Source organism: Euprymna scolopes, chromosome 34 (genome assembly GCF_053919585.1).
Source record: "Euprymna scolopes isolate OS-2025 chromosome 34, ASM5391958v1, whole genome shotgun sequence".
In the NCBI taxonomy this organism is placed as follows: Eukaryota; Metazoa; Mollusca; class Cephalopoda; order Sepiida; family Sepiolidae; genus Euprymna; species Euprymna scolopes.
The window spans coordinates 77,134,996-77,155,614 of NC_136515.1; the positions used below are offsets into that span (position 1 = coordinate 77,134,996).

General features: G+C 38.5%; 1 protein-coding gene and 1 pseudogene across 1 annotated transcript; one reads left to right on the plus strand and one right to left on the minus strand.

Annotated features, from left to right (window-relative positions):
* Positions 1 to 225: 225 nt before the first annotated feature.
* LOC145259299 (uncharacterized) lies at positions 226 to 9,864 on the plus strand. The gene is made up of 3 exons (XM_080117173.1): positions 226 to 876; positions 5,565 to 5,605; positions 9,508 to 9,864. The coding sequence occupies exons 1-3, from the start codon at positions 564 to 566 to the stop codon at positions 9,655 to 9,657; spliced, it is 504 nt and encodes a 167-aa protein (XP_079973299.1). The 5' UTR covers positions 226 to 563; the 3' UTR covers positions 9,658 to 9,864.
* An 841-nt stretch (positions 9,865 to 10,705) lies between these two features.
* On the minus strand, positions 10,706 to 10,822 carry LOC145259433 (5S ribosomal RNA; annotated as a pseudogene).
* Positions 10,823 to 20,619: the final 9,797 nt, after the last annotated feature.

Here is a 20,619-nt window from a genome sequence, read left to right on the forward strand (position 1 = left end):
TTGTTTCCCCACGAAAGGAAAATGTGACACTAGGTCATTTTTAATGTGGGGTAAAACAAGCTCCCAAAAAGGGACACTCTGCCAGTGTGCAAAAATGCGAACAGAAACGGTGAAATGTTCGAAGGCAAGGCGTACTCGATTTTTATAGTCAGTCTCTTATGACGTCATACGGTATGCATGGAAACGCATTTTTTAGATATAGATGATATTTCTTTTTTTTTTTTTTACTTTTGTAAAATTTTCGTTGCATTAAGCAGTTCTGTCCACCAAACCTTTATTTTTTATTTATTTATTTTTTTTTGTTAAGTTTTCGTGGATGTGGCTATCTAAAAAGGTTTTGCCCACATTCGCGACTTCCTGTTATAAACACCAAATGGACGCCGTCAAAGTAAAAACAAAAAAATAATACCCCCCCCCCAAAAAAAAAAACAAAACAAACAACAACAACAAAAAAGAAAAAGAAACAGGACGCGGGTAGTTTTGCGTTCTTCAAGATTTCGTGGTGTGTTGCCAATCTTCTGAACAATAACCCTACCCCCCCACTCCGCCCCCTAATAACAACAATGAAAGAGGAGACAGAAACCTTGCACGTCTGTTCAGGCAAATGCTTTTGTCACAAAACGAGGTCGCCGACTGGGCCTTGCTGCGACTGCAAACCGAAAACACCGTGTGCGCCCTGCACTTGCCCGAATCCAACGCCGTCGGGACCAAGCATGAACATCCTCCTGAAACAACAAGCGAAAACTTCTGCTAAGCAAGCGCACGTGTCGAGTAAGCAAGCCCTCGTGGCCGCAGAACAGGCGAGAATTGCGGTCCTTTTATCAGAGAAGTGTAAGAATCAACCACCAATATATCATTGTCAGAATTGTGAATGTGGTAAGTTTTTTTATATCACCACTTATTAAGCACGAGAGGCCACTCGAGGATAAGGGTTAAAGAGTGCACAGTATAAATTGGACAATATAGTAATCGTTAGTAATGGAAATTCGGTAAAATTTGTTAACTCATATGGAACGGCTCATCAAAAACTTGTCGACGTTAGACTTGAAGACAACCATATTGTAGTCAGCTGGAAAGCAGGAAAACGGAAGACAATTCCATAGGCGTGCAGTTCTAAGAAAAAAGCTTTGTTCATGGAATCTACGTTTAGGTTTAGGTACAGATAAAGAGTGGGGGAAATTAGTGATAGTGTTTTCAGCTAGACGGGTGTTTTTTGTGAAAGTTTGGTGAGGGGGGACCATAGATTAGAGCTCAGCCGAGCACCTGCCATGAAAATAACGATAAAGCAGTACATGTACAAGCAGTACAAGTAAAATCTATCTATCTATCTATCTATCTATCTATCTATCTATCTATCTATCTATCTATCTATCTATGGTACGCGTTAAAGATGCTGTATAGGCTTTAAAAATAGTTTTCTGTTGTTTTTGTGAAATATTAATGAATGATGAACCATTTCGAGTAAAAATTCAGTAAGTATTGCGCATGTAAAATTTAGTAAAATTTAGGAAAAAAACCGTTTGAAACGAGTCAACATTGTATATAAAACGAGATCGCATGACATCAGGTCAAATTCAGTCTTTTAAAATTTCATCATATCGACGCATTCAAGCGTGTTTTTCTAAATTTTACATGCGAATACGTAATGGATTTTAAATGGAAATGATTGCTCATTTAAAAATATTTACCCCCCCCCAAAAAGCAACAAGAGAAAACCATTTTTAACACCTATAGATTTTTTTTCGCATTCTGCTATAGCCGCAATTTTTAATAATTACCATATATATTTGTCTACGGACTACTGACTTCCTTGTGACACTGCATAACAGTTGTGGATATTGTTGTATAATGAAACGTGTAAATAACTTCATTGGACCATCTGTAAAAAAGTTGAATATCAAATGCAGCAGCAAGTCATGAGAACATGTTTACCAGAAACAATAGTTGGAAATAAGTTATACACCATTCACTATGACTATGCAATTCCTACAGCTATTAAACTTGACATAGTTATATGAGAAGAAATAGAAAGAAGTAACCTTAGTAGAAGTTAGTGTCCCCAATTATACTGAGTAAAATGGATCCGAGAGGGTAAATATAACGGAGTACCAAGCCCTTCTATACGACATGAAAAGAAACTGGAATCTCAGGAAGATTTCTATCATTCCAGTAATTATAAGGGCAATTGGATTCATGAAAAAAAGAATTTAAAAAAATATCTAGTAAATATACCCGTTGAACCAAGTGCAAGAGAGATTCAAACAATTACATTTAATGGTATGGTTAGAATCTTAAAAAGATCTCTTGGTTGCAATATATGAGATAGCGGATGAATGTCTGGGATCCGGTAGGATGTCCCATCCCCAGCTTGAACAAACTGAAAAGAAAATTGAAAAATTACAATAAAAAGTAACATTATTAGTAGAAGTCAGTGTCCCCAATGATGCTGGGTAAAACAGAGGTGAGAGGGAAAAGTTATATCCAGCGTGCAGATCGCCGAGTTCGACAGAATGATTCCCGAGTTCGACAAGATACGCTCGCGGATGATCAGTGGTTACATCGGCCAATAAAATTAAAGAAGTGTGAGTCCAAATAATCCAAATAATAGGCCCTTATGCACTTATGCACTTATGCTACCGTGCTGAAATAAGAAGGTTTTTTATTTAGAACGCCATTCTTAACAAGGGAACGAGAGGGTGTTTTGTAATTATTCTGTAAGGTTACCTTACAATTTAATAATAAAAAAGATATAATAAAACTTGAATTTAACTTGAAAATACTATTAACACAATAGCACGGTAACATAGGTGCATAAGCACCAAATAATGCAATGTAGTGAATTTCCATTTCACCCACTCCGTCCAGTTTCATGTAAATTCTTATTATGGTGTCATCTCATTATTGTTTAATGCCTGTCAATTCATTTAAATGCATCTCGACTTACGAGGGGCGTACAATAAGTAATGCCCCTGACCTACTTCCCATAGCAGTAGAGCAACGAAACTTGGCACAGTTATTAGTCTTTCTCTACATAGGAACAACCCAGAGTTATGCATTTCTCCCATCGTTTCATGCAGCTCTGGAGACCGTTTTGTAGAACACCCCAGGTTGGTCCTCCAACCACGACGTGACTTCAAAAACCAAGGCTGCATCATCTGGGAAACGCTTTCTTTTCAAAAACAACTTCATGGCTGGGAAGAGGTGAAAGTCAGAGGGTGCAAGGTAAGGAGAGTAGGGAGAATGGGGGAGAATTTCATAACCACACGGCCGTGCTTCTGATCTGACGACATGCGAGTTGTGGACCGGAGCGTTGTCCTGCAGGAGAAGGGTACCTTTGCTGATCTTGCCCCGCCTCTTGATTTTGATAGCTTCCCGTAATTTCCTCAAAAGTGAAGCATAATAGGCTCCTGTAATTGTGGTACCCTTTGCCAGGAAATCTGTCATCACTACTCCGTCCTGTTCCCAGAAGACTGTGAGCATGACCTTGCCAGCGGAGGGCTGCGCCCTTGCCTTCTTTGGAGATGGTGAGCCCAAGTGCTTCCAGTGCATTGACTGGGCTTTGGTCTCTGGATCATAGTGATGGACCCAAGTTTCGTCCTGTGTAATCAGTCTTTTGAAAAACTTTGACTCATCTTCTTGGCATATCTTCAAATTCATCCTCGAGCACTCGACGCGTTCTCGCTTCTGGAATGGTGTGAGCAACCTGGGAATCCATCTGGCAGACAACTTTTGCATATGCAAATGGTCATGAATGATAGTTTCCACAGACTCTGTACTAATCTTGACATCTTGGGCTATTTGGCGAATAGTAATGCGCCGATCTTCCTAAATGGCAGCCCCAACTTGACGGACAGATGTCTCATCAATGGCAGAACGGGGGCGACCAGGTCTGGGAGATGTTTCCACAGACTTCCGGCCATATTTGAATTCATGATGCCAGCGTTTTACAAGGTCATATGATGGGGCATTATCACCATAAGTTTCTTTCATTTCATCAAACGTTTCCTGTGGTGTGCGTCCTTTCAAATACAAAAACCGGATCACTGCTCGACATTCAACAGGCTCCATTTCACACCTGACTCAGTTCAAACATGTGTAAAACAAAAACCACAATTAGTTCAGAGCTGTAATTTGCCACATAACCCGTAGAGATATAAATCATTGCACTTGCAAATTTTCAGCCAGATCAGACGACTGGAAGTGGGTCAGGGGCATTACTTATTGCACGCCCCTCATATCAGGTTCTTTTTTTTTAATGAAGAAAGATTGCTTTTTATATGAAAAATTAATTACCAGACTAACATAAAATTATATTAGAAAAATGCGAGGATGAAAACTAATATGATTAAGTTTAAAAGTTTATGGTTAAGTAAAGGGCTAGTTGTTAAAACTGGAAAAGAAAAAGACCAGATATTCTAAAAAGTATATAATAAATTTATAACTTAAATATTGTAGCATTAAGAATTGATTATATAATGTTAAATTGAATTTAAGAAGAATCTTTATGCTGCAATATTTTAAGTTACAAATTTATTATATTTTAGTAGAATATCTTGTCCTTTTCTTTTCCATGTTTACGCTTAACCATATTACTTTTCATGCTCGCATTTTTATACTGTAAACCATGATTTTTCCAGGCTTTCAGTAAATTAACTTGTTCTTTGTTTAATTTCAGTCTTATTTTTTTTTTGCCTCCATAAACATAACATGTGTGCATATATGTATATAGATGCATATATATGTATATGTATATCTGTATATATATTTATATACATACACATATGTAATGAGAACTGCTTTCATTATCTCTGCTTCACATGTTACTTCTCTTTTCGCGAGAGCGGTGAATTAGTAGCAACACTAGTCACTGAAGCGACGTGGTTGCATTGGGAATCAGTCATAAAAACGTCGCTCACATTCTTACGAACTTTTACGATTTTGAACAATAGTAAATTCATCATAACTTTTGTTTTACTGAACGAAAATTGAAATTTTTTTCATAGTATAGCTGAGAAGGTGATGTAATAATTGTTTGAAATTTGGTCGAAAATTTGTAATAATTGTTTTAATTTGATTGAAAAAATGATAATAATTGTTTGAAATTTGGTCGAAAAATTGTAATAATTGTTTCAAATTTGGTCGAAAAATTGTAATAATTGTTTTAAATTTGGCCGAAAAATTGTAATAATTGTTTGAAATTTGGCCGAAAAATTGTAATTGTTTGAAATTTGGTCGAAAAATTGTAATAATTGTTTGAAATTTGGTTGAAGAATTGTAATAATTGTTTGAAATTTGGTCGAAAAATTGTAATAATTGTTTAGAATTTGGTCGAAAAATTGTAATAATTGTTTGACATTTGGTCGAAAAATGAGTGAGCGGTGAAGCTTTAAAGCAGTTCGAAATGACTAAAACTGCCACTTAGCCATATATTCAAACACGGTAGTGTTTGAATGATGCGAAACAAAATTAACTTTGTTAGGAGGTTATCTAAATTAATTTTCGTCTATTTAAACTTTACTATTGTTAATTTGAATGTTATAAGATTTTTTTCGTGCATTCCACAGATCTTAAAGAAAGCAAAAATAAGAAAAAAACAAAAACCCAGGTAAGAGATTTTATTTAACCCTTTCAACACCCGACAGCATCCTATATCTCTACAAAATGGAACGGATACGGCACTAACCCTAGGCGGGTTTAACCGGTTCCCTCCAAAGGATGAAGTTCCATGGGAATATGAAATTCACAAGCGGTCCCCAGTCGCATGTATATCCCTGTTAATCTGAAATTTAATCAAAGATCAAGAGTAATTAGTATCGTTAGAAACTTTGAGTGCCAACTATTAGGAAGGATAGGGAAGTTTGGGCGTTTAAAAAGTAAAAACTTGCCCATTAATTTATTTTATTGTGGACTATTATCCTCATCTTTCTTAGTTGTTGTTTCGTCAGGTGGTAACCGCGACGGGTTAGGAACTCCGAATCTCCTAACCGCATTCTCAGCAATTACTGACATCCATAGTTGTTGTCGTCTCACCACGTTTTGGCCAAGTAAGCCTCTGGCCGGCTTCGGGTAGGATTGAAACCGCTATCCTCAGACAATTCTCACCTGGAACTGTAGAGATTCAACATCTCCATCCACTGCGCCACGGGTCCCAAAAGCCGGATAGAGACTTACTTGGCCAAAGCGCGGTGAGACGACAACAACTATGGATGGCAGTAATTGCTGAAAAAGCAGTGAAGTAATTCGGAGTTCCTGTCCCATCGCGGTTACCACCTGACGAAGGCCAGAGGAATAGTTGGCCGAAAATTCGTGAAACAACAACTAAGAAACTAAGAAAGATGAGGATAATAGTCCGCAATAAATGAATTAATTCATCCTTTTGTCAGCAATATATATATATATATATATATATATATATATATATATATATATATATATTAATTTATTTATTTCGGACTATTATCCTCATCTTTCTGAGTGTTTGTTTCACGACGTTTCGGCCAACTATTCCTCTGGTCTTCGTCAGGTGGTAGCCGCGACAGGATAGGAACTCCGAATCACCTAACTGAATTCATCACGTTTTGACCAAGTAAGCCTCTCAATCCTACCTAAAAGCCGCCAAGAGGCTTACTTGGCCAAAACGTGGTGAGACGACGACAACTATGGATGGCAGTAATTGCTGAGGATGCAGTTAAGAGATTCGGAGTACCTATCCCGTCGCGGTTACCACCTGACGAAGGCCAGAGAAATAGTTGATCGAAAGGTCGTGAAACAACAATTAATAAAGATGACGATAATAGTCCGAAATAAATAAATCAATAAATAATACTCATCTCAATAATGAATTCCAAATAAGTAATATATATATATATATATATATATATATATATATATATATATATATATATATATATATATATATATATATATATATATGAATGGAAATGTATAAAAAGGAATACGAAAAGTATAAAAGCTTATAACTTTTTTATTCGTTTTCAATTGGTGACGTACAGGAATACAAAATAATATTATGGAAAAAAATTCAAAAAAACTTTTTTGATAAGTACATATTTTCGACCGATCCTTCAGTCTTTAGCGGTGTAGTATATATATATATATATATATATATATATATATATATATATATATATATATATATACATACATAGTAAGTTATACAAATATATATGGCGATTAAGCTACACAGAATATTCCACGTTTCATTCTCGTGAGATATATATATCTATGAAACCACCATTCGTTCATGCATAGAATATTGTTGGTGCATCTGCACTAGGTTCTCACCCCTTGACAGGGTCCAAAAGATGTTTTCGATCTAATAGATAGTAAATTTTAATGCTAATAATGTAACGCTGTCGTTAATATGTAGGGAATAACCCGTTGTAGACTCAGTCGCAAAGGAGACAAAGAATAGGAAATAACTGCAACTCCTGTTTCAGGTTTTAAGAAAAGGGTTTTCTTCTTCATTTTCCCGCCGCACGTGACTTCTCGTACGACTGTGAAGTCACCCACGCGTCTAACGTAATCGTTTTCTCTAACGTGCTCGCCGGTCTATGCACGCATTCTTTTTATAGTCTTTTTCTTTTTCCTTACCGTGACGTCACTTCACACAGTGCTTGGCATTTGCATACAGTTGCCATACGCGGCGTCCGGGCTCTGTTTCACTAACAATAACTGCTTTCCTGTAACAATTACAAGAAACCTTCTCAACTACCGATTGTTATGACTAATAGCAATCTACTGAGTGCTCATCGGTCAAACTCCTCGGATTAACATTCACGGACAACATTAATTGGAACAAATACATTAAATACAATAAACACATTAAATACAATGCCAAGGCTGCAACAAAGATGTTGGGCTTCTTCTACCTTATTCACAAGTACTCGCATCTGCCTGTATCATGTATCTCTACAATTGCCCATGCATGGAGTATTGTTGCCACATCCGAATTTGTATATATACAACTAGTCTCTCCGAAACAGGATCCTCTATCTAATAGGTCTCAATTATGATCGAGAATATTTTCTAAGTTAACAGGATTCTCGAAATTAGACCTAAAAAGTATTTGGTGTGAGTGATCGATATTTGATTCTCCCAATGTAAACATTTTCAGTCTGTTTTTTTTTTCACTTAAAAAAAATGAATCGCTTTTATAACTTAAATAATCTATTCAACCTGATAATTTCATCTGTAACACGTCGGTGTCGGGCATACATGTATTTGTGCGTCTACCAAATATAAGGGGGGGACGATAAAAGTATCGCCCTAAAGAAAACAACACTGGAGCTTTATTTAAAAATTTGTATTGAAAAAAAAATCAATTCAGGTAACTTGATTATGTAGTAGAGCTGACATGCATTCAATGCCTCAATCACCGCCTCTATACAGGTCCGGAACTGGGAGCATGCCTTTTCCACAAGCGCCGGCGGGAGCTCTGCGAATACTCAGCGAATGGCGGCGATCAGACTGGCTTTGGTGTTGTGGGAGGTCATGCTGGTGATGTTCTCGACATATGACCAAGCGAAGTAGTCCAACGGGTTTAGATCGAGGGATGAGATAGGAGTGGTAGAGTGATTTTTCCAGCAATGTTGGCAACATATTTGATGTATGTGTTCCGTTTCATATCAGGAGTAAAGGTCAGTCCCAGAAGCGTTTCAAGACCTGAAGCTTCATCATGGAAATCACTCCAGACAAGACATGAAACCACTTAATGTTTTCCTTTGTCCTGTAAGCATATGGCGTACAATAATTTCTCACTTCTTTATGTAAACATTTCACATGATTGTTGAATTCTGCAAGATCTTACAAGCTGTATCAGTTGTGCAGTTGAGGGAAAACAGTATTGCATCGTATTGGGCCCCCTCTCCACAATCGCAGATGATTGGATCAGTTTTGTAGGCTCATCCAATCATATCAATCTTTTATTGTCCCATTCCCGCTCTCCGGCGGTTTAATGAAGTTATCAGAAGAGAAGATTTCTATGGAGTCATTATCTCGTCGTCTGGTCTCAGTTTTGTACACACATTTGATTAGATTCCCATGTCTGTTCTCAGGCAGTTGAATGTTTGCCACTGGAGTTAGGGTGCTCCTGATGCGGGAGGGAGTGTCTCAGAAGAGGAGATTCCCATGTCAATCGGAGGTGAGCCATTATCTAGCCGTCTGGTCTCAGTTTTGTAGTTACATCTGATTAGATTCCCATGTCTGTTCTTATGCGGTTGAATGAATCCAGGATGCTTCTGAGCAGGGCGAGGGTGAAATCTCAGCAAAGGAGATTTTCATATCAGCAAGAAGGAAGCATTCTCGAGCTCTCTAGTCCCCAGCTATAATGTGGTCTTAAATCAGCGCTTCCGGAGAGAAATGTAAAAATTATAAGGAAGAAAAAAATATTTTGCTTGAAAGAAGTTTACCGTGGTGGTTATCTTTACTCTCTGAGTGCTTCTGTCGTTTACTTATTTGATCTTTTTTATTGTTCTTTTTTTTTAGAATGAACCCTTTTGCAGTTGCTTAGTTTGCAGATCTTGCTGCTATCCGTGCGGTCCTTGTGTGCCATGTGAACCCTGCGGGCATTGCGGACTTTGTGAATCCTGTGGACCCTGTGGACCTTCTGAACCTTGTACCGCATGCAACTCGTGAATTTGCTACTGAGCGCCTGCACACCCAACCTACTTCACATCGCAATATCAATAAAGAACTATCGGCTCCCAGCTGAATAACAAAGTTTGAAAGGGGACAGAACACTAAGTTGCTGGGGGCCGATGCCAACTTTCGTATATATAATGGCCGAGTAGCTTCTTTATGTTCTAAACATTTTTGGTAGGGAATATATTTTGTAAAATCTGACGCATGTCTTTTGTATCGTTTCACCAGAAAAATGTCGACACGTTGTCGAAGATAGGAGAAAAAAATTATATCGTACTGACAAGGTAAAACGGTTACACACACACACACACACACGCATACACAAACACAGACACAAACACACACGCACACAGACGTATATATTATATTACAATATAATTTTTCTCTCCTATCTTATATATCTCTTATCTACTTATATACAATTATATGCATGCCCATTTGTGTGTGTGTGTGTGTGTGTTTGTGTGGATTCGTTCTTTATAGATTCCGAAACGACTGAACATATTTTCTTTAAAATTTACAGAACTCTAATGTATAATTCTGGGAGCAATCTTAGTCCATTTTTGTCTCAGAATACCCCCGATAATTGATAATCAAAACCGCTATTTTAATTCATCTATCACCGATAAAGCCATTTTTCCATGTCGTCGCTTAGTAACAGTGATAGAACAACAGGCTGTGGAAATTCTACTGTGGATAAGTTGATAGCGTGTTTCTTTTGCTACACGTCGTCTGTAGGTTCAAACTCCGCACGTAAATTTCTGAATTTTTTACATTAACTGCAAAGAAAGACTTGAAATTTTTTTTTGTTGCATGGCGTGGTATGTAGGTTCAAACCCCGCACGTAAATTTCTTAATGTTTTATGGCTTCCTTCAGTCTTGACAGACCATGGATACCCACTGCAAGGGTGCCTGCGCGTGAAATTTGTGTGGCAAGAGTTGCGCAATCTCCAACCACGCCTCTCCTGAGTCAACATTGTTGCATACCAGTGGCAAGTTGAGGTACAAGACGACTGGAAACAATGCCGAGATAAGCGGAGAGCACATACAGCGCCTAGAATTCCCAAATGGTCACCCATCTGGTATTAGCCAGGCTCAACGTTGCTTAACTTCGGTGATCTGACGAGAACCGGTGTGTCAACGTGATTATGCCGTATATTATGTTTTATCAATATATTATATGTAAGCTAATTTACGACCGGAAAACACCGGGCGGCCTGCTAGTATATATATATATATATATATATATATATATATATATATATATATATATATATATATATATATATATATATATATATAACTTAGAATTTACAACAATAAATTTTTCCACAGGAAATACGAATTGAAAATTGAAAATTTTACTTATTCAATGGAGTTTCAAAGAATGGCTCTTATCCTCAGATGAAAGTTGTTAGCAAAATAATATTGATAAGCAAGCTTTAATTTTACTGGTTAGCATATAAATTGAAGACTACAAATTATGAGAGAAGTCATGTATCAGAAATATATATATATATATATATATATATATATATATATATATATATATATATATATATATGTAGCTGAAATTAAAAGTCCGATGTTTTATTCATCTTACCAATATTTTTTATCCAAAATAAAAGCTTCGATACATTTTACAGATTTGTTTCATTCACGAAAATATCGATATTTTATGTCAACATTGAACTCATGAGGAAAAACGCAGATATGTAAAAATGTAAACTTTAGGAAAAATCAAAATAACTGATTTCGGCCTGTATCCGGCCAGCAGCCATCTTGTCTTCTGATGACCGTATCGACTTAATTTCTATGAGATTCATTTTTGGTTGCAGGTTACAAAAATTAATAAAGAAGAAATACATAATTAAAACTTGAAAATTCGGTCAGCTAGGCCTCCATACAACCCTCGAGAACGGAGTCGAAATTGCAAATGCAAGAAGCTTTTCCTTCCTGGTGACAAAAATGAGAGAGAAAGACAGAGAGAGAGAGATAGAGATAGGGAGATAGAGAGAGAGAGAGAGAGAGAAAGAGAGGAGGAGAGGAGGAGAGAAAGGGAGAGGAGAAAACATGGACGCATATTAAATAAAAAAGAATAGAGAAAAACTTAATTCACAAGTTGCAGATGACAAGTGATATGGTTTCAGCCTCCATGACATTTCTACATTTCTAATCGAAAACGCATATATCATCAAATCTGATTGACGCCACGCTTTTGTGACCTAACTGTCTCTATAATGATTGAACATCTTTCCGATTCTACGTGTCTCGACACGAGATCTTTAAAGTTAAATATAATGCCCCCCCCCCAATTATAGGGAACTCCAAATTTCACAGAGGAGTTCTTATCGTTGTACCACAATTAGATCCTGGTGTTTGTCTCCATTCCATGCATCTTTTTCATTTATTTGTTTTGTAGAGTTATAAATATTGTTGAAAATGTCTCTGCTACACGTGTGTAGGCTTTGTTGACCTTACGGACCGTGTGTCCCCGATTTACCTTGAGTGCTTTGTAAGGAATTTGCTCGGTGTAACCAATGCATGCATCTTCGATCCATGCACATCACATCTAAAATAGGCCCGTCGCCAGGATCGTTCGCAAGTTCATCCAGTCTCAAAAAAGAAGCTTGGAATTTCTTTTAAGACTATACACATGAAGAAAACGTCCAACAATAAGAGAGCTTCACAATTATTGGATCATCATCATCATCATCATCATCATCATCATCATCATCATCATCATCATCATCATCATCATCAGCATCATCATCATCATCATCAGCAGCAGCAGCAGCGGCAGCAGCAGCGGCAGCAGCAGCGGCGGCCTGTTGTATTTTTTAACAGCGTCGGCGACCACAGCTCTCCAAATTATATAGCCATGGTGATCTCGGAAACACAAGCCAAGACGGTAGTTTCCCATTGCTTACCGTCTTTATCCGGGGTTGCATCTCCTCCAAGTGAGTTAAACGCACCCTCAGATACCAATCTGTAAATTTCTACGACTCGTACATACAGCGCTTAGCCTTCCCAAATAGTCACCCAACTGGTACTGGTCAGGCTCATCGTTGCTTAACTTTGGATATATGTCGAGAACCAGGTGTGTGAACGTGATTATGCCGTCTGTTATAAGGATGTATAAAATAGCAAAGTGGTGAAAACCACTAGATAAACGAGTCGAACGAGCTGAGACAAAGGAAGCAGGGAACAGATCAGACAATTCTGAAGAACACTCGCCATAATAGTATTTGTAGAAATGACTGAGACTAGCAACATCATATCTGAGAGGAAGTGAAAGAAAGTGTGTTTGTGTGTGTGTGTGTGTGTGTGTGTGTGTGTGTGTGAGAGAGAGAGAGAAAGAGAGAAAGAATGCAAAGAAAATGTTTTTGAAGTTTCTGAAGAAATCTCAAATGTGATGGAGATTCACCAGCTCAAATATGATAACATATGTAATATGTAAGTATGTAAAAAAAGCTCTGATAGATTTGTAGAAATGGCGAATAGCTTCAGATGAGACAAAAGGCATGGATCGATATGAGAAAAAGAAAGAACAATTTGTCTAATATATATATTAATATATATATATATATTAATATATATATATATATATCCCAAGAAATATTTGATGAGGAAAAAAATCAAGAAGTTTCAGGGTCGATTTCGCACTAAGAGCTGGACCATCACCGAGAATCGCAAGAATAAAAGGGAAACACCTACGATTGAACAAACACGAGATTTAACAGAGTTAAACGAAACAAGCCATTTCGAACTTCAATTTACAACTCAAGCCAATATAATGGAGAGACAGTGATTTAGCGCATGTTAAATGGAGATCTATTCTCCAACATACATTAAAACATTTTGGCCAAACTTCCAACAACATTTTTCAGTCGCAATCTGTGTCTTGGCACGTTATAAATAAGGCTGGGACAACAGCATATTCTTTTCATTGTTTTTACTCTCGAGTGTGTATCCGTTGATATTTTATATGCTTGATGAGTGATGTGGTTCTTGGTTGATCAACTCTGTCTACCTGTGTCGGATATATACCCGAAAGTCAAAACAATGATAAGAATATTCTGTTGTCATAGCCCTAGTTATAAATACAAGGTACTTATAAGGAAGGGGCATATTCCAGTCAGGTTACTTAAACCGATAAAAACATTGTGGAAAATTCAATAAGTCATCATTAATTGGGTAGAGTTGGAGAAGACGCTGCAGTCTACGGAAGCAAATATTGGATGTTAAACATTGAGAGAAACAAAATCTAATCCTAACTTTGACCGATATTAGGTATGGTTGAAAAAGGACTAGGCAAAATAAACCATAAAAAAATCATTAAAAATGTTTACTATCAAACAATTAAATATTTAGTCATGAAACTTTTGATGATAATTGTTTTATTTCCTTAAAAATTGGCATTAATTTTTCGGTGCTTACCGATTGTGCGACCCGCGATTTCAACGAAATTACTCGGATTCATCCACGTCAATAATCGGAAAAGGCTGATCTCAATGTTAGGAGTGAACGCGCTGTCGATTTTTAGCTAATACGAATCTAAGCAGACGACTTTTGCATAAATTGCCAGAAAAAAATTTCCATCGCGCAAGTTAAAGTTTGAGTTAGGATTTGGGTTTAAGATTAGGGGCTAGAGGTTATGGTGGGCGGTTAGATAAATGTTTTTATTCGTAGTGTTTTAAAAATTGAGGCACGCTCAGTCGGCCTTTTCTGGTTATTTCCGCAGATGCCGAGCGAATCCGAATCAAACCATCTAATATAGTTAGTCTTATTTTCAATTATATTCGAAATATAATACAGTGACATTAGCAAAGAAAAAGTTACCTATGAAAACGAACCTCCTAAATTAAAACCTTGAATAATTATCTAAACTCGAATGTAAATTAATATTAAGCCGACTTTACAAATTGATAAAAGTTAATTATTGGATTTTAATTATAAGGTAAAGCTCCAATGATTCAAACTCGATAGATAACGACAAACTTCCACCCATTAAAATGGGAGGGGAGATTATCATCAAAAGTGTCCTGAATTGATAACTTAGCACCGGACTTACTACTTAGATATAAATAAGTCACTTGTAACCATTCCCCTCCTCCCCATTTTTTTTAATGGATAGTAGATAATACAGTGGATGTGATATCGGCAGCTTCAGTAACTCTCGCTTCTCCTTTTTTGTCCCTCAGTTCTCATTCAATGAGTGATTTTTCTGACAAAGGGTGAAGAAAAAGCTGCTTAAAGGTCGGTGGTACTTGGTGAACAGTATCTGAGATGTCGGAAATTTTTCTGTCTCTATGTCTGTCCTTGTGGCCATGTCACTAGTAAGGGTGCTGGAGGTAAACGTTTTTTCTGGGCTGACGTTATCCGCCTGATAGTCAGGGACCCGGACCTTGGATTAACCACTAAGGAGGCTGTCCTATCAGCAGGCGCAAAGTACTGGGACTGCAGTATTGCCATTTGGTGAGTGGATCTGGACCATGCAGTAGTCTCTGGTGGGGCCTCTCGATGCCATACTAGTAGGTAATTGTTAAGGCTTTACCTTTTAATGTGGTACAAAAAAAATCCTATCTTTTTCTCTCTTACTTTCCCTCTCTATCCTTCTCTAACCAATTATGCGGACGTGTTCCACAAATCCCAAAACCTCAACATGAAATGTCTCCAGAATAAAAACTCGAATAAACCTAGAACCCCATCTTCCAACCTAGACCCCTACTACAATGTCTCCTTTTCCAACATCAGGAGTCTGCGTTCCAACCTTCCAGAGGTTGAAACCCAATTACAGGAGACAAAACCGGGCCTATTCATTTTAAGCGAAACTGGAATAGGGCCGACCACTTCCCAAGATGAGTTCATAATTAACGGATACTCTAACTTAACAGCTAAATCTGACCCCCAAGATCGCATGGGCATGGAATATGTGCCTACATTAAAGACGGGTTCCCGTGTGGCAGGGATATCTCAAGAGAAGATCCTAATTTACCCTATATGTGCTTCCGAGTTGCACTTGCTTACACCACTGCATTTATATTTGCCCTCTATCGGCCCCATAACAGCAGAGTCACTATCTTTAAGAGTATATTGGAGAAAATAGACAAGATCCTGTCTGCACATCCCTCGGCTAACATCCATCTGTGGTGACTTCAACGGCCATAACGTGGAATGGCTGACCCACTCAAAAAAGACAGACGATGAGGGGAGGTTTTGTCATGATTTTGCCATTGCTTATGACCTCACTCAGATTGTTCGCGAACCCATCCGTGTGCCCGATACTACTGGTCAATATGCAAGCCTCCTAGACCTTTTTCTCTCAACTTCCCCTGAGCTATGTTCATGTTCCGTTCATTCTCCTCTAGGATCCTTCCACCACTCCGTCGTATTAGTTAAGATAAAAATAAAATGTAATAAGTCCCCAGACGTACCCCTCCACCGTACTGTATACCGATACTCTATGGCTGACTGGGATAGCTCCGTACATTCATATCTGATCTACCTTTGCATTCCATGCTTAAAAAGGACGTGTCCTCTATAGTATCAGATCCGACCGAATAGTTAATTGTAGGCATAGACCGATTCATATCATCTAAAAAATTCCAATAAAAACCTAACAGCCAGCCATGGTTCTCCCCAGAATGTGCTGCTGCTATCACGCACAGAAATAACTTTTTCCATAACTACCAACGTAATAGATGCATTGGAACTAAAGCTGCTTTCAGGAACGCCAGCAACCACTGTAAAAGAGTAATAAAAATGCAAGAGAACTATATACCCAGTCTGTTAAATCCAAGGTAGCTGATCAGCGGCTTAGTTCCCACCAGTTTTGGCAAATAACAAATAGGATATTGAACAGAAGTGTGCGTTCTATCCCAACCATTATCAATGGACAAGAGGTCATCTCGTCAGCATCAGACAAGGCCAAACTATTTGCAAAGAACTTTGCAGCTAATTCTACCCTATGCGACGAAGGCCATTAACTCTCCATATTTCCTCCTATAACACAGAACACGCTAGGTAACATACAAATATATGTGCAGGAGGTCGCCAAGCTAATAAAGAACCTTGATTCCAGTAAAGCAACTGGCCCTGACGGCATCCTCATTACAGTGTTAAAAAAGCTTCAACCAGAACTTGCTCCCATACTTACGAGAAGTGCTTTTCGACTCCCTGGAAAAACTCATCAGTATGACCTGTATTTAAGAATTCAGGTGATAAGTCATCTCCCTCTCAGTACAGACCAATAAGTCTCCTGTGTGTTATGAGTAAGTTGCTGGAATCCATATTAAATAGAGAAATAGTCAACCAGTTCAGCAGAAATAACCTTCTTCGTGACACACAATATGGTTTCCGGTCTGTAAGATCTACAGCAGATGTGCTAACGGTTATATCTCACAGGATTAGTGAATCTCTTGACAAAGACTTCCTTTCTAGGGCAATTGCTCTTGACATATCAAAGCCCTTCGACAAGGTATGGCATAAGGGTTTACTTCACAAGATTTCCAGCTACGATATAACTGGAAATGTTTTCTCAATCATTTAAATCATTTCTCTCCGATAGGCTCATAAGAGTAGTGGTCGATGGACAAAAATCAGAGGCCTGCAGTATTAATGCTGGAGTCCCTCAAGGGTCAATCCTGGGCCCAACTCTCTTTCTGATCTACATCAATGATCTCCCTAAACAATACTTACATCATTCGTTGACATCTATGCTGATGACACGACCATCTACGGCAACACATCAAAGGCTGTAAACGACAAAACTCTCCCTGATTCTCTCTCCTCTGATATCGAGCGCGTGGTTCAGTGGGGGAAGACGTGGCTGGTTACCTTTAATGCATCTAAAACCAAACTCCTATCTTTACATCATCAGCGATCTGATTCCCACTGGCATCAATTGAAATCGATGGCTCTCGTCTAGGAGAAGCCCCATGTTTTGACAAGCTTCTGGGTTTGTCCTTTACTCCTGATCTGAAATGGAACATGTACATCAAGTCTGTTGACAAGGTCGCTGGAAAGATGGTGGGATCCTTCTACCGCCCCAGAAGATATCTCACTACTGATGCAATTCTCTATCTATATAAAAGCCAAGTACGTCCAAGGATTGAATACTGCTGCCATATCTGGCAAGAGCTGCTAAACACAGTCTATCCTGCCTTGACAGAGTACAAAATAGACTTCGTGGCTTAGTGGGGTATGTCCTTTTCTCTTTCTTGCAACCCCTCTCCCACAAAAGAGACGTTGCGAGCCTCTCTTTGTTTTATCGTTATTTCCATGGCAGGTTCCCGTCTGAACTCCAATCTCTGGTCCCCCCTCGCCAATCTTTCACGAAAAACACCCGTCTAGCTGAATCCAGTGTCAAAAGTTTTCCCAACTCTTTATCTGTGCCCAAATCAAAACGTAGATTTCATGAACAAAGCTTCTTTATTAGAACAGCACGCCTGTGGAACTCTGTTTCGTCTGCCTGCTTCCCACCTGACTACAACCTGGATGTCTTCAAGTCCAACGTAAACAAATTCCTAATGAAACGCCCCTTAAGTAAACACTTCATCAAATATCCACACTAACGCACTGTACTTGCAATAATCCTTATCCTTGAGTGGCTTCCGGGCCTTGATAAGTGGTGACTACCGTGTAAAAACAAAATATAACTGCAAATTGCTTAAAACTTTCACCCGGTCATGGCATGCGAGAGCATGCAACCTCCGTGGATTAAATAAAGGGGTTCGTTTGCAATTTTGCGTGTTTCACAGAAAGATTCCTTACTTGAACAAGACACACACGAAGAAGTTCGGAGGATACACCGGCTAAAACGTTGTGAGAAACATACTCCAGATGAGAACAGAAGTACGAGCAATACATACAATACACATTATTAATCCTTATCTAAAAACATCAGGAAACAAAGGGGGAGCAATTTCAGAGAGAGACAAGATAGGAAGAGAGAGGGAAAAGGACAGTTTGAGAGAGAGTTGAAGAAAGAAGGGTTGTTGGAGGAAAATGTAGGTAGGTAGGTAGGTAGGTAGGTAGAGAGAGAAAGAGAGAGAGAGAGAGAATGGAGAAACAGGTATTTGAAGGGAAATTTAATGGGGAGCAGTTGGAAGAGATAGGTAGAAAGTGGGTGTAAGAAAGAGAGAGAGAGAGTGCATTTATTAGCCCTAAAAGAGCCCTTGGGGCGCATCCAAGAGTTATTGCGAAGTATAGACAAGAATATATCGCAGTGTTATTACTAAAACGTTTCGGTCTCGTAATTCTTAACGTTGCGTACTGACTTTTTTGGATATAGCCGAGTGTATTATAGTGACTATAAGTATAGATGCAAAAGATAATTAAAGATGCTGGATGGTATCGTCGGCATGCAAAGGCCACGAATGTGCCTAAATAAATATAAGATAACGAATGAAAAATGGCAAACCCATCAGTACAATATCCGTGCCTCTTCAATCTTTGAACCTTTATTATTTTTGATATTCATAAATGACCTCCCTGCTAAATTTTTCTCCGAGGTAGGAATATTTGATGATAAAACCACCTTCTATACCAGACACAAGAGTAAAACGAATGAAAACATATCGAAGGAAATTTCTAAAATTCTAGAAGAAGACCTCTAGACTCTAGGGGAATGAGGACAAAAATGGTTGGTAATGTTCAATGCTTTCCTTTACTAATTACAATAAATCTTCTCAACCACTGATCTCCATGGCTAATGATACGCTGTATGAAAATACTTCCCTCAAGCTCTGTACCTGTTTTACAAGTATTTCAATGACAAGTGCTCCTGGGCAACTTTTGGTACCAGTACTCCCTCAACAACAATACCCTCGACAAACCCGACAAGCGGCAAACTCCCACTCCTACACTATAGAGATCCCTAGATGTCATAAAGCCTTCCACTCGAACAGATTTTTCCCACAGACTGCTGCACTTTGGGATTCCCTGACATTACTGACATGCAAAAATTTTAATGTAATGTGAACAGACATCTCGTTGCCCAACTCCATAAATAGTATCCCTGCAAATCTGGTCCGAAATAGCAGCCCCTCACGACTAAGTGGCCTTGTGCCATGTTTGGAGTGAAACGAATAAAATGTGTCGATTTACAGTGAATATAATTCATCATCCCTTTCTCCCTTTCTCTATTATCCCCCTCTCTCTCCCCTTTCTCTTTCTCTCTTCTTTTCCTTTGCATTTTGTCAAATATGGGGTTTGAATAGGTTTTCACATGCCATGACCTTTATTTTTTGGTGATTGTACAAGAATTTTCTTTCATCCACTACTTATCGAGACCTAAAAGCCATTCGAGGATAAGGGTTAATAAGTATAACGTAGTCGGTGAGACAAGATGTAACAGAGCGCATATGATCGCGTATGAAAATATCAGCAGCAGCCAGCCAAAGAATCGATGGGAAGCAATTGTATTAGTAGCAGTAGCAATGTTTGGACGCATATGCAAATTAGAAAGTGTGCGCGAGCTGGCGTCTAAAGAAAAAAAAGGAAAAAGAGGAAAAAAAAGGACAAAAGGGGGAAAAATGAAAAAAGGAAAAAAAAAAAAAAAAAGGAAAAACGAGGACACTACCTGGTTGGGGAGAAACCAAGTCGGCACCGAATGAGATGGACGTGTAAAGTGAAGGTGAGAATGGCCTGGCTGTGGCAAGCGTGCGGTTAGAATAAAGAGGGCGGTCGAAAAAGATGGACGTATTGTGTCTATCTCCTTCTTGGATTACCACCTTGTCGCAGTGAAGAAGCTAGAGCGTTTCAATGATCCCTAGAGCTATGCTGGGGCAAGTCCACCCTTGCCAGAAAGGTCGACGGATAGAAACCAGACAAAGAGTGATCCCTGGTCCTCCAGGTTAGGACGAGCATAGGGCTAACGACACTTTCTCGTAAAACAAGTATGTTATGAAAACGGCAACAAAGAGAAAAAGAGAACCCCTGCTTTCGCGTGTG